At 37.0% G+C, this 14,729-nt stretch overlaps 1 protein-coding gene and 1 long non-coding RNA gene across 2 annotated transcripts in view; one reads left to right on the plus strand and one right to left on the minus strand.

Moving 5' to 3' along the window:
• Positions 1-14,729, minus strand: part of SYT1 (synaptotagmin 1) — a 525,260-nt gene that overhangs the window by 196,065 nt on the left and 314,466 nt on the right. The window contains exon 3 of the mRNA XM_026499974.4: positions 9,449-9,631. Within this exon, the coding sequence (XP_026355759.2) occupies positions 9,449-9,614 (166 nt within the window). The 5' untranslated portion in view covers positions 9,615-9,631. The remainder of the gene's footprint in view (positions 1-9,448; positions 9,632-14,729) is intronic.
• The window catches only part of LOC130544507 (uncharacterized), a 271,380-nt gene that overhangs the window by 28,734 nt on the left and 227,917 nt on the right, over positions 1-14,729 (plus strand). The window lies entirely within an intron of this gene.

The raw sequence follows: 14,729 nt of genomic DNA on the forward strand, positions 1-14,729 counted from the left end.
GGCAGGTACAACATGTGTATGCATTGGAAGTTTGAACTTGGAGTATTTTTATGTGTGTGTGTGTGTGTATATATATATATATATATATATATATAATTTTAAGATTTTATTTGTCAGAGAGACGGTGCACACGCAGGGGAAGTGGCAGGCAGAGGAAGAAGCAGATTCCCCACAGAGCAGGGAGCCCAATGCAGGACTCGATCCCAGGACCCTGGGATCATGACCTTAGCTGAAGGCAGATGCTTAACCGACTGAGCCACCCAGACATCCCAGTACTTTATGTATTAATACCACACTGCTCACACCTTCCAGAGGTTATGTACTATTATTATCCTTATTTTATGGAGAGGTTAAATGATTTGCCTAAGATCACATACCAGTACTGACAGAACCACAATTTTGAACCCAGACAGACCCACTCCAAAACTCACACTGGGGCCTTGCCTCATAGCACACAATGCTGTCTCAACTTGGGTTAGTTACTAATATTGGGTCAGAGTCTTTGAGTGATTTACGTAGCATCCTGGACTAAGTATTAACACTTGAGGGCTACTGAAGTGAACCAAAGAATTTAGGGAGTAATATTTACATGATTACAACAATGTTCGTAATTGTAATGGTTTACTGATTTTATAGAATTGGATCCAAATCCTTCTGAAAAGGAAATTATTACCATAAAATTTACTTTACGGCAATGAGCAATATAATTCCGTCAGTTAAGGTTTACTCACGAGATCCTGGATCTTTTCTAAGTTTCTACGGACAGGTCCACATTACTTTCAGTAAATGGCATATTTACTAAGGCAAATACGTTTCTACTGATACTCTACTGCTGACACCCTCCCCCCCGGCCTACTTTTCTTTTTAACTTCTACGTGTACAAACAGCTCGATAAAGAAAAAAAAGAGAGAGGGTTTAAGTGGATTTGAAATTCTGTCATGACAGCTGTTTCATTCAAAGTGTTTGATGAGGAAAGCTTTAAACGGGCCAATAGCTTCTTAATTTTTATTTTAAACTTCTCTAAGTTCACTTAAAAGGCAGGCTGGGGAGGCACGTGGGATCAGAAGATACCAAGTTTAAATCCTTTATTATAGTATTCTCCTACATGAAAATCAGAACAAAAAAAATAAAGTCAAGTGCTAAAAATATAATAGTACATCATATATTTTCCTGCTGGTTTCTGCTTTTTAAATTCTTTGTCCGATTTAATAGAAACTGGCACAAACCTGTCAATGATGCCAGAAAAGATCTACAGAGTCGCTAAGAGTGAGGAGAAAGCCATGGTCTCTCAGCTTCTCTCTTTCTGCTGTTTTCTTTATACATTTGCATTTGCAATCAGGCTTCCTCTTGTGAAAATGTAACCTGTATTTTGACATGCAACTGGTATGTGGTAAGGAGTAGACATTTTAAAGCTATTTTAAAATATATATTTGTAAAGTATTTCAACAAGGTAATTCCTGAGTTATTTTTAATGTATGTCCAAAATATCCACTCCCTTTATTTGTCCTCGGGTGTATTTATTTAATGTCTTTGAAATGCTAATAGAATATAGCTAAATAAGGTTGAGAAACTTAGCTGAGATCTTAAGTCATTTGGTGGCTTTATGTGCTCACTTTTACTCTGTATTACCCACGCTTTGGCAATTTATAAAATCCCCCAACACTAGTTCATTTGAAAGGCATGAATTTCGTGGGGGAATTTTCTGCATAATAGGCTTCCAAGAGGGAAACACAATTCAAGGACACATTTAAACAACTTTCCTGAAGTATCAGTAGCATATGCTTTTGTTATGTTTCCACATCGAATATAGGCTGTTGATGGAATCATTTTGCAGACTTGTTCTTTAAAATCTGTATTACACACAATGTCCCAATTTATAACAAATAGTTTATAATATTCCTCTTACTCTCCAAGTATAAGTAATAATACATATCTATATATAATTTTTACAAATCAAGAAAATGTGGGAAGTATAATAAAAAGAAATAAAACAGTTGATAATGAAAATATCTACATTTCAGTATAAAAATCTTCAGGCATAATGATACTGGAAGGCACAATGAAATAATTAAATGCTTGGAACTGCAAAAAGGGATTTTGGATTTAGAGAAATAAGACAAGATTTTTAAAATCAGGAGAAAATAAAAGGTCAGAGATTGGGTGAACATTACAATAAAAGCTAGAATGTTCAGTTTATATTAGAACCATGCAAAAATACAGTGTAGCTGTGTTTATATGTCAAATAGTTCTAGGCTTAGATAATGATAAACAGGGTTTTCTTCTGAATGCATGTCTTATGGAGATTTTGAAAATCGTGCAGAACGTGGGAATATTTTTCATTGTGTGAAACTGTCTCACACATTACAAGATTTGTAGGCTCCTAGGTCCATGATCTTTAAATGCCAGTTGCCATTCCTCTTACCCATTTTTTAGCACAGTAAAAATGGCCCAGTGAATGTTCAGAATATCCTGCCGGAGGCAGTACCAACTCTACTAAGAACCAAACTGACTTCACACTAAAGGATTCAGTTTTTACAAATGGTAGCTCTTAAATATTTCTCTGTCCGTATTCACATACACACGCAGGTATTTCCTACACTTTGAACCAGAATTAAACAGATGATGAAACAAACTAAGATTTAACGAAAAGTGTTTGAATGTAAGCACAGATTACTACATTGTGCTGTGATGAATTGCAACGCTTATCTCTAAGTGTCCTTGTCCCAAATGGATTCCTTCAGCATCGCATTGATGAAGTCACTCAGTATTACAAAGGACTTGCTTTGCTCTGAAAATAACACTCACCAGTATTGTAACATTTTTTCCGTAGAGATATTTCAATTTACTAGAAGCTAACAATGAATAATAACACTTAACATTTTAGCCAATGCTTTTCTGAAGTTGAGGAAGAACTGAGTCAACAGATGATCCTTGAAGCTGAGTCATATACGGAGCTCATCGATACAATGAAACAAGATCATTAGTACTTGGGTAGTAATGAGTTGTTAACATGGCAATCTGAGTGCGTCAAATAAAAGAAATGCAGAAGCATAAAGTGAACAAGTATCCATTTTAAATCCAGATAATACAGTGAGAAACTCTGAATTAGTATTAAATTGGTGTCCCAAGTATTCAGTCCTTTAAAACCTATCAAAGGACAAATGTCAAGCAATGGCTCTGAACAGACACATGAGACCCTAATAATTTCAAGTCTTAGTGGTGACAAGGAATGGTGGAGTTGATTTGCAGCCTCGGTGATATTCTGTTAAAGCAAATTCATAAATTGCAAGATTTTTCCTGATGCTTTTGTACCTACAGCCTGCACCCTGTGTGGCTTCTTTGGACAAATTGTTTACCTGACTAAGCCTGAGCTTTCTTATGTATAAAATGAGGATAATCGTTCTCACTTAGGAGAGTTTTTAGAGGGCAGAATGGAGGTTGAGTTTACAGAATGCACAGTGCATACTTCCACATTAAGTCCTCGACAAAGATTGGCGATCACTACAATAATTACAGTTATTCACATGCCATGGCTTCCTGTCTGTTCCTAAGGATTCTCTTCATTTGATCTTGAAATGGTCTACTGGCATTAACACTATGCTCATGACATTAACATAAAGCAATGACAGGATCCATGACAATGACATTCGGTCCATTCTGCAGTCAGATGAGGGAAAACAGAGTTACTGGACTGCATTTTTCATCACTGATTGGCTTGTACCGTACTTAACCACCTACATACCACCACTCAGTGTTGACTTTTCACCGGTGTTGCTGGGAGGGATAACAAGACTTTCCTGACTGCTTTTCCAGGCAACTGCTTTCTTTCCAACTGTGTTCCTCACAGCCAGGCGTCTTTGTTGCTGCGGATGGGAAAGTATCTTGGGAGGGTAAGGAAGACACTTTGAACTCACAACAGAAGCTTGATTTGCTTTATCCACATTATAAATTTAGGCTTCTGTAATATTTCATTTGAACAAAGGGATCCTTGCCTAAAATGGTTTGAAAACCATGAGTGCCTAGATCAGTTTCTTCAAGCATGGCACAAAGAGTGTTTGGTATAATGTTTGGTATGATAATGTTTGTAACAGGATAATATCTGTACAGTTTCTTCCATGGTGTCAGGCACTTTCAAAGTATGGGAAATACAAATATGTGGAAGAAATGGTTCCTGTCTCTGAGGCATTTACATTTCAGTAAGGAAGATAAGCCCCAAACAAAACTGAATTATCAAGATAAAGATTTTCATGAAGGGCTTGGGAAGGTTGGAGGAAGACTCAAATAATTCTGCCTTGGGAAATGAGGGAACTTCTCATCCACGTGATAACATCTGAACTGGTTCTTGGCTGATAAAAGAATGTGCCCGTGGTAATGGCAGAAGGGAGTCCGGGAAGAGAGAAAAGCACGAGAGAAAACACTGGAATGTGAGTGCTGGCTGAATTAATAGGACTGAAATGAATTGCAGGTATAGGAATGGAGGTGAAATAGGTCTGGGAGACAAGGAGGATAGATCTCTCATTTGAAAGACTAGGTGAATGAGACCACCCAGGGAGAGCATGTTGGAAAAAAACAGAAAATGGAACAGGGTTAAAAATGTAATCCTGGGGGGTGCCTGGGTGGCTCAGTCGTTAAGCGTCTGCCTTGGGCTCAGGGCGCGATCCCGGCATTCTGGGATCGAGCCCCACATCAGGCTCCTCTGCTTGGAGCCTGCTTCTTCCTCTCCCACTCCCCCTGCCTGTGTTCCCTCTCTCTCTGGCTCTCTCTCTCTCTCTGTCAAATAAATAAATAAAATCTTTTTTAAAAAAATGTAATCCTGGATCCTCTACCACTTGAGGGGAGGAAAGACCATGAAAGAGGAGGGCCAGTCAATGAAAGAGTGTAGGGGTTGGCGGAGAAGGAAGAGGAGAAAAAGCAGAGTCCTAGACATCAAGTTTCAGGTGATGGTGGCTGATAGCGATAATGATACAGAAATATCTGACTGAGTGAAGGCGGGTCATAGTCTTTATACCTGTGCATCAAGAAGCACCTGGTGACTCCAGTGAAAACAACTTTAAGGGCACGTGCAGGATGGAAATCAGAGTGGAAGGAGTCGAGTCGTTAATGGGAATTGAAGAAATGGATATCAGGATTAAGGTTATACTTTTCAATAAATTTTGGGGTAGAAATGAAGAAGATACAACGGTAGCTTGAAAGAGAGGTAAAGTAAGGAGAAGAAAATTTTAGTGCAGGAAAGAAGAAAATGGAACATTTGCTGAGCACTTACTGTGTGTTGAATTTTTGCTAGGCACTTTCAGATAGGAGAACCTTGAGCATGAGAGTGGGCCAAAAGGAATGAAGAAGTGAGAAAGTGAAATTATAGGAGTTATTAAAAAAAAAGAAGGAAAATTGAAGGTGATATAGGGAAAGGAAACACCATGAGGGAATTCACCTTTGCTAGATCAGGCATCATTGGAATGGGTTTAGAGAATGCAATGTGCATATACTGGGCTGGAAAGTTTTTGGTATTTTTGTAATATGGGTTTCTGTCTGACCTGAATAGAGGGCTTTTCTAAAATGGAAATAGATTTGTTAAAATAACAGCTTGAGTCTAATACTAACATTTATAGAGTGCTTACTCCGCCAGACACTCTGTGAAACACTTTATATGCGTTGCTCCCTTTACCCAACAGCCCTACGGTGGAGATATTATTTTTGTTCCTATTTTATACAGTAAGAAACTGATACACAGAAAGATTCATATTCCCAGGTCACAGAGCTAGTACGCGGTAGAGCTTAGATTTGAACCCATGAGCTTGTGTTTTTAACCTCTCTGTTAAACTGTCTGTCCAGTAGTGTTTCTGCACAGATTACACAATTACCCTTAGTCCACTCTCATTCTGGACAAAGGGACAGGTTCTGGCTGTTTGGTTTTCTGCTGTGCTCAAGGAAAGGTGCACTCTACCTCAAGAAGCTCTTGACTATCAAAACCTTAATCACAGCTATTCGGACGACACGAGTTCACGCTTTACAAACCCACCGTAGCCCTAGTCATATTAAAAATCAAAGTTGCAAAATAAAGGAATGTTCTGAAAAACCTTGTCTGCTTCATTTAGATAACAGTGTGCAGAATGAATTGAAAGATAAAAATGCTCAGCGTTTACCATTGCCTTTTCTTTCTTTTTTTAAGCCCCATGGTGTTATGGATGATATCATCAGGCAATTTGGTGTGAATATGTCCCATGCTGGACTGTGCCGATTACCCAGCTAATGACATGCACAGTCCTTGCCATTGTGACACAGCTCTTCTCGCAAGTGGGAATTTCAAGTGACGGACTAAAGCTGTTTGCTATCAATTTCGCAAAAAAAAAACCACATCTGCCAGATAGCCAAGATTTAGTTCGGAGACCGAAATCAATTAATATTCTAATTTGTTACCTGTCATTAGGGTCACACCATATTATGCCAAGTCAAAAGTGATAACCCTTATATAACATAGGCTCCTAAAGGAATTTGATTTGGGAGATAGGTTTTATTTTTGTTTAGTGTTGCTCCCTGCGCATAAATCCCATTAGAAATTTCAATTACACAGCAAAAATTATGATGGATTAAAACGAAACGGTAAAATATGCGGTTAGATATGTTTAATAAAACTACATGGCTGTGTTTATGATAAGTTTTTCTACCTCTAATTTACTGTACTATTTTAAGATTTGGCTAGTGGACTTGTTTCTTTCTATTACATCAAGGAGAGATCTAGCAACATGGTTTTTTATGGGTGTTGCCCAGATCCCCTGGCATTCTATTACTTTAGGTTGCTGATCAAAAGCAAATCTCATGCCCAGTGTGTAAGAATGGGACGAGGGAGTGGAACAATGGCTTGGGAGGAAATGAGATTAGCCAAGGGAAAGAAAGGAATGAAGGGAGCATTTCCTAGTTTCTATTTTCCAGCTGACTGTTTTCTTGCTGCTGAACAGAGAGGGAAATACGTAGTACATGATAGTTTTCTCTAAGTGCAAAAGGCTAAAAGATGGAGGTGTCACTATAAGGATGGAAACAACTTGCTTTTTTCAGTGCGAATGACACAGTCAAGCACTGAAATGATGCTTAATGTTAAAAATTTAAGATTTTTAATATGCTTTAATTTTTCAGCATCTTAAGGCCTCGAAGTCGTAGAGGGTGGTTCAGGATATAAGTTAAATGGACATTCATTCAGTGTTCATTCAGTAAGTAGCTATGGAGTGCCTCCTGTGTACCAGGCACCACCTGGGATATAACTGTGCAAAGAACAGACTCAACTCCTTGCCCTCGGAGGGCTTCCATTATTTTGGAGGGAGCCAGAGCAATTTAAAAACAAATAATAAGGAGCTCCATCTGCAGTGCTATGCAAAATAATATGGTGAGAAATAGCGCAAGGGTGAGGAAGTCCTTAACTAAGCAGATGACATTAGGGCCAAGCCTAAAGGAGAAGAGAGAATGAGTTATGTGGATACATGGGGAACATTCAGTCCCATAGTTAGTAACATTGCCATGCCATTCACGTTGTTTGCTCTTCTAGAAAAGGAGATGGTGGTGGTGAAGATGAAGCAGAACATGAATTTTATTTGGTGGTCTTCATTTCTTTCTCTGCTAACTCATTTCTCTTAGGTAATCATGTTGATAAAATATTCAAGTGAGTGTTTGCCCCCTTGACATATGCATTTTGGTTTGTGACTTGTAATTACAACCTCGAAGTTTTGTCTATAGTACTGGGATCATTCATCAGCTCTGTAGCAGAGCAGGAAAGAGACCTTGGGTTTCCCATCCTAGGGCTCCATCTATTGGTCCCTCTCTACCTCCTCTAGATGGTGGATCTTCCTGCTGAGAATGATAATTACTGGCAACTATGCTGAGAGTGTCTCTCAGATGAATTTGTTAAAAGTAGATCAACAAATTGTTAGTCACTAATGGACAAGAAATTGATTCCGTGTATTTTTTTTCTGCTTCGTTTCTCAATGTCCTTATAGAATAATTTTCTTATAAATTGATAAATCTCTCATTTGGATTACTACAACATCCTGCTTTTATCTTCTGCCCTTGCCTTTCTAGAGCCCATTTTCAACACAGTTGCTAGGGTGGTATTTTAAAAAACCTGAGTCACATCATGGGACACCTCTGCTCAAAACTCTCCAAAGCATTTTATTTCACTCACAGTAAAATCCAAGTTCCTTAGAATAAAGCCCAGGGCCTCCCATGATATGGCCTGCACTACAGTCTGAATTCACCTCCCGCCACCCTCCATCTCATTCCTTCTATGTAAGGCTCACTGGGCTCCTTGCTGTTCCAAGCAGATTTTTGCCCAAGGGGCTTTGTCTGAAATTCCCAGGTTTTAAAACTTCCTCCTCCACTTCCTCCAGGGTTCCTTACAAAAGAAACCAGCCCTGGTCATCCTAAAAAACAATGTTTTACCCTCTATGCCCTTCCATATTCCATTTACTCTTTTTTAGTATCTCTTTTTTAAAAATTATTTTTATTTAAATTCAATTAATTAACACATAATGTGTTGTTGGTTTCCGAGGTACAGGTCTGTGATTCATCAGACTTATATAATACTCAGTGCTCATTACATCATGTGCCCTCCTTAATGTCCATCACCGGGTTACCCCATCCCCCTACCTCCTCTCCTCCAGTAACCCTCAGTTTGTTTCCTATGATTAAGAGGTTTGTCTACCTCTCTGATTTCATCGTCTTTAGTTTCTCTTATATCATTTCTTACCACGTGACTTACTGTATATATTTGCATCTTTATTGATTTATTACTTCCTTTTTCACTAGAATATAAGCCCTGTGAGGGCTAAAACGTATTTTTCCTGCATCTGAAAAATTCTCTAGTTCATCATAAGTATTCAAATCTGAATAAACAGAGCAAACTATGGTTTCAGATTGAAATGCCAGTGACAGAACCTAGAGCTGCACTCATACACATATGCTTAGGTACAGCTGACGGGTTGTTTTCCTGATGAGGACAATGAAAAATTTAAAAACTGTGCAGAAGATTTTGAAATATTAATAAATGGAAGGAAATCAAACTTGCAAGTTCAGGAAAGTACATTTTAACTATTGCTTAGGAATAATCTTTACAATGGAATAATTTCATAAATACGAATTTAAAATATATGTGGCACAACCCATAAACATGAATATTCTAGAGAAAAACAAACACTGAAAAAAAAAAACTTACCTGCGTTAAACAGATACAATTTTTTTAAATAAACTGGGCTTCGACGTATAAAGTATATTTAAAGATTTAAAAAATCCCATTTCTAATATTCCATTTTATTATTGGCATGCTACAATGCCAATAATAAAAAAAAAACCAAATGCACATTTATAGTATGTTGAGAGAATTTCTGCTTTTTTCCCCCCAGTGGATAAGGTCATTTTCAAGCATTTCTTTTTACCCTACCATCCAACCATATGTAGGAGTACTCACATGGAATTTTATGCAACTCATTCATAAACTTCTCCTTCAGCTTAGAAAAGCCATCTTCCTTTCCTTCTCCAGAACTGGCTGGCTCTGTGGCATTATGTGGTAGAATAGTTGCGACAGTAGTGACTGGCGGGGCGGCCAGCGCCTCATGATGACTCTCGCTCACCATTTTAGGTTCAGGAGAATCTAAGAGGGGAGGAAAGCAAAACAAATAAATAAAAGAACAATTCCAAATGGCTTAACTGATCCCACATCAAAGGTGCACGAGAGATGAAACACATTAGAGGGTGCCCCTGCTCACTGGGTATATAGTCTATCATTAGCATATTACTTTATGTCGGCTCATAAAGTATTTATGGAACCACCGTGGAGAGTCTTTCCCAGAAGGTAAGGGCAGGCGTACTTGCTGAAAACACTCTCCTAACAATAATATGGGAGCTGTCAAATCTATTAGTTGTTTATACTGCCAATATTTACTGTGCAGATTTAACTTCTAACCCATATACTACAGAACTGTGGATGAGACAGTTGCTGAAAACATACATGCTCTATGCTGTCAACATTTGTGTTTTATAAGAGGAAAGAAAGATAAAATGATTATATTGAAATTGTTGTTGGATGATAGCATGCATTCAAAATATTAGTGACTTTTAGATGGTTGTGAGCAGTGCTGTTTTAACGTTGGTGCTGTAAGAAGTCATGAGAAGGTAGTTCTTGAATCTCATTTATTGACGGTACATTTTCCTCCCACTCATTTTTTTTTTTTTTTTGACATTTACTGTGGACAATACTGTGATCAATAATTCACTTGTCTTGCTGGGTAAATGTCTGAAGCCAGGGTAAATGTGGCATGATTGACTATATATATTAAAGAACTGACGATGAAACATGACTTGTCTGTCAAATCATTTCAGCTTATTCAATTTGATTATATTATTGAATAACTCAATAATATAACGTATTCAATGATTTTAAGTGTTTGTTTACCTCCAAAGTGTTAAAAAAACAATTAATCCTTAAGGTAACTAGTGAAACAAATCTTAGCCTTGAATGCGTAGTCCCCTTCATAGCTAAATGAATTCTGACAAGGCATTTGACCTCTTCATTTATCTGCCTTCCGAAACATGAAGTACTGAAACCTACCCTGCCGAGATTTTTCTTAGTACATGTGAAGAGCTCTATGCATGTAAAGAAGGCATTCTAAAGAGGTGGGCTTGAAGTCCTATTCTCCAATCTAAACATATTCTGGACTTTCATGATTAATTTTACTGTGTGACTTAAGATTTCAGGCAGTGCTGGCAAGAAAGGGGACAGGATTTGGGGCAGAAATAGATAAATACAAACACGTCTGGACAAAAGTAACTTCATAGGAAAGTTGATAGGCCTATAAAGCCCTTTTGATTTGCAAAGAAATGGAGATAACCAGCGAACAGACAAAGAATTTCATAAAATTAAAATCTTCTGTGAATTAATTATGCACACTTAAACTATTCAGTGGAAGTACAATTGAAAGCGAATAATCTCAGATTTATGGAATTATTATTAGACTCTGAATCAAAATCCAATGATATTTGGATCTCCTGGAAGGTGGTGATGGCCGCTGCTAGTACATACACACAGATAATCGATTTTCGTTTTATAATGTATTCTCTCTTTACAGCTTTTAATTTTCTAGTAGCTACTAACAGAACCTTTCAGGTTAATCAGACAGATGTGAGCTTAGATCTTCTCTGTTCTTTAGTTTCTTCATTTGTCAAGTGAGAATAATCATACCAAAGACGTAAGGTTTTTGCGTAGACAATGAGATAATCTATGCAATGAATTTAGCGCTCTACCAATTGATCAGTCTATCGATCCTGCAGTCCTCCTGCCTCCCCACCTTAGGAATACTTGGCAACCCAGAATTTTCCAGATTGTGGAAAATTGTACTTTTTTCAACTCAAGGTCACTTTCTAAAAGGTTTTCTTGATTTTTCGAATCTGTTTAGGTTAGGATCTTTCTCTCTGCAAAAAACTGGAGTCCTGTTTGCAGAACTTAGGTGAAATTTTGATCCTGATAATACCGTAACTTTTATATTTCATGTGCGTCAGCAGGACTAAAATTATATACACTTACATACACAAACACATACATATGTATGAAATATCAGTATGTATGAATTCAAAAACTGAATTTGTTCCTCTGTTGTGAGAATCACCAGATATGATATGCATTATTACTTATCTCCACAGGTTGATTGAGGGTATTTGAGGAATCATGGTTTACTGTAGGATTTAAAAGAAATTGTTGCATTAATTACAAATACGTATCTACAACACTGCTATCATTAAATTAAAAGTATGCTGTCTAATTATGTTTCGACTCAATGTTTGTCATGTTCTAGAAGTGAGACACTGTTGCTTGTTATCCGCACTGATCAGCTGTTACCCCAAAGTGGCTACATAATTGCTTCTAGCCTTTGTGCACAGGGATAGCTGGGTCCTTTGCCATTCAGGTTGTTAAATATATTTTCATGTTACCCCAGCTTAGAATGGAATATAAAACATTTATACATGTAAGTTGAAAGGACTAAAAGGCTATTTAGAAAAAGACTTCAGTAGCATCAACATCTAGAAGATAGACTTGAAGTTTACTCAATATGTATTTTTTAAAGAGGCAACCAATGTTTCTATAATTTCCGAAAACAATCCTCATCAGATATAAGGTATGCTTTACAAGTGTTTTCTCAAAACAGGTAAGAGCTATAAACTTTTAGCTGTTACTAGTCAGTGATATTATCTGTATTATTTCTGATATTTTTAAATCAAGGAAAGATGATAAATACATGGACAGTGCTCAAAACTTTTACTTAATGTACACCACTGTGAAATTAAAGTCTTTCATAAAAGACAAAAATATAATGGGCAATTAAGAACCTAATATACCGACAAAGACTAATTGTTTGCTTAATATTTTCTTTTTCCTTCATATTTGGAGAGAGGATGCTGTTTGCAAATAGCAAAACCAAGAACAGTGACATAGCCCTTGAATTTATATTTGTGGAAATAAGAAGCTGACTTCTTATTTTCCATCACTTCATAGGTGGAAAAACTATCTAATTATTCGGTTCTCCTTAATGTTATAACCTTATATTTTATTATGTAGCATTGTTTGCTTATTCAGAAAAAAATTTATATTCTACCCAAGTCTTGATAAAATAACAGCCAAAAGTTATTGGTACCCACTAAGCGGTTTAGATCTATGAAAACATATAGTTCCCACGCCACTCCCACGAGTGGTATGATTATCACCCGTTTAACGGTGAGGAGACTAAGGTATACAGAGGTTATGCCATTGCTTCAAAGTCATACGGTACTAATTGGTCGAGTTGGGATTTGAACCTAGATGTCTTAGTCACTATAGTGTTAGGGACTTGCACACTGTGAGACGAGTGTCCAACAAAATTGTGGTTTTGAAGGAGTTTTTGACCGTAACCCATAGTAAGAAGTACATTTTACATTGTGCACATAAAGGCTCTCGCCACCTAGATGTTCTATACGGAACAAGAGCTTGACAGAAAAACACTTGTCTTCACTATGTGTGAAATATTCTGATATATTTAATTCTGTTATTTTTCACTAAAAAATTCTGGTTGTACCCCCAAATTGTATACACTGGTTTCACAATTCTCTAATGGTCTGAGACCCACAGTTTGGAAAACCACTGTAAAAAAGGGACATGGGAAGACACAATAAAACTAATGGGGCTAATGAAAACTAAAGATGGCCACCTAGTAACCCACTGTGTGCAAAATATTGTCCTTGGTATAATATTCTCAGTTCTCAATTCCTGAAAGGCAACTTGGTCTTATTTTACAGGATAAACTGGGGTTTGGAGAGGTTAAGTGATTTGTCCAACAAAGATTTAGCCTAATTCAAGGTTCTTTCTACTAGTCTCCTCTCATAATAACACTTAGTGTACTATTAAACAATTAAATCAGTATCGGGAAGATAGTCATGATTTTCTTTTGAAGTGGTTTACCGGTAAATGGAAAACACAAGTCCTCTTGCCAACGGGAAAGAGATGGCTTCATTTTAGAGTGGTAGTCATTTACTTGGTTAAAGTGGAATTTGGCATCTTGAGGTATGTCAAGAGAAAGATTATTGAATAGAAAAATTCCTTCCTCGGAGAAAGTTCAGTACGAACGGCATTAGCAATTCTCAAAGAAATACACATCCCTCCTGACAGAGAAAATGTGTTTAATTTCACAAATAGCCAAAAACCTGAAAGTTAAAATAATAATGAACTAATATATCTTCCTTTGTAAATGCGGCTAAATGTAGATATGAAGGGGAGGGTTCAGAAAAGTGAGCAATTGGGAAAGACCACAGAGTAGAAAAATACCTTATGGCGGCCAAAGTAATAGAACATATAAAAAGCCATAGAAATGTTCATTCTTTTTCTAGGAATTCACAATAAAGAATGAATCTGAGGTTTACAAACAATTTAAGGATGTTTATTGTAGCTTGTCATATTAGAGGAGCAGAAACTACCTAACAGACTTTTTAAATTATGGTAATCCATTAAATAAAGTTACTAGAATTATCTTAGTAAATATTTACAAACCTAGAAATACATTAGAGTGTTAGATGAAAAAACAAAGTATGAAACATTAAATAAAGTATGTCCAATTTTTCTAAATAAAAACTCTTGTATAAAAGAGGTTGGAAAAATACATTTAAAATGTTAAACTTGTAGAATATTCACTTTTTTTTTGCATGTTTACATATTTTAAATCACACAAAGAAAAAAACCTTTTTTTTTTTTTTTTAAAGATTTTTTATTTATTTATTTGACAGATAGAGACAGCTAGCGAGAGAGGGAACACAAGCAGGGGGAGTGGGAGAGGAAGAAGCAGGCTCATAGAGGAGGAGCCTGACGTGGGGCTCGAACCCGGAAACGCCGGGATCACGCCCTGAGCCGAAGGCAGACGCTTTAACCGCTGTGCCACCCAGGCGCCCCAGAAAAAAACCTCTAACACTGTTTGCTCTTAAGAAAAACTGGATCTTGCTGAAAGAGTTTAATTTCCTAGTGCCAGATTTTCAAAAATATACTTTAAAATGTAATGTAAAAAGCTAAATTGCTAGAAGTAATGGTTTAGTTATGTATTTAGCAAATACAGTGTACAAAATGGCCACTGGTTAAAATACAGTGTAGAAAAAATATTAAGGTATCATAGAGGTTAATACTTTTGTGGTATAAAATGAGGACAATCAGGATTTTGGTTGCCATGACAACTTCCCTT

Source organism: Ursus arctos, unplaced genomic scaffold (assembly GCF_023065955.2).
Source record: "Ursus arctos isolate Adak ecotype North America unplaced genomic scaffold, UrsArc2.0 scaffold_21, whole genome shotgun sequence".
Lineage (NCBI taxonomy): Eukaryota > Metazoa > Chordata > Mammalia > Carnivora > Ursidae > Ursus > Ursus arctos.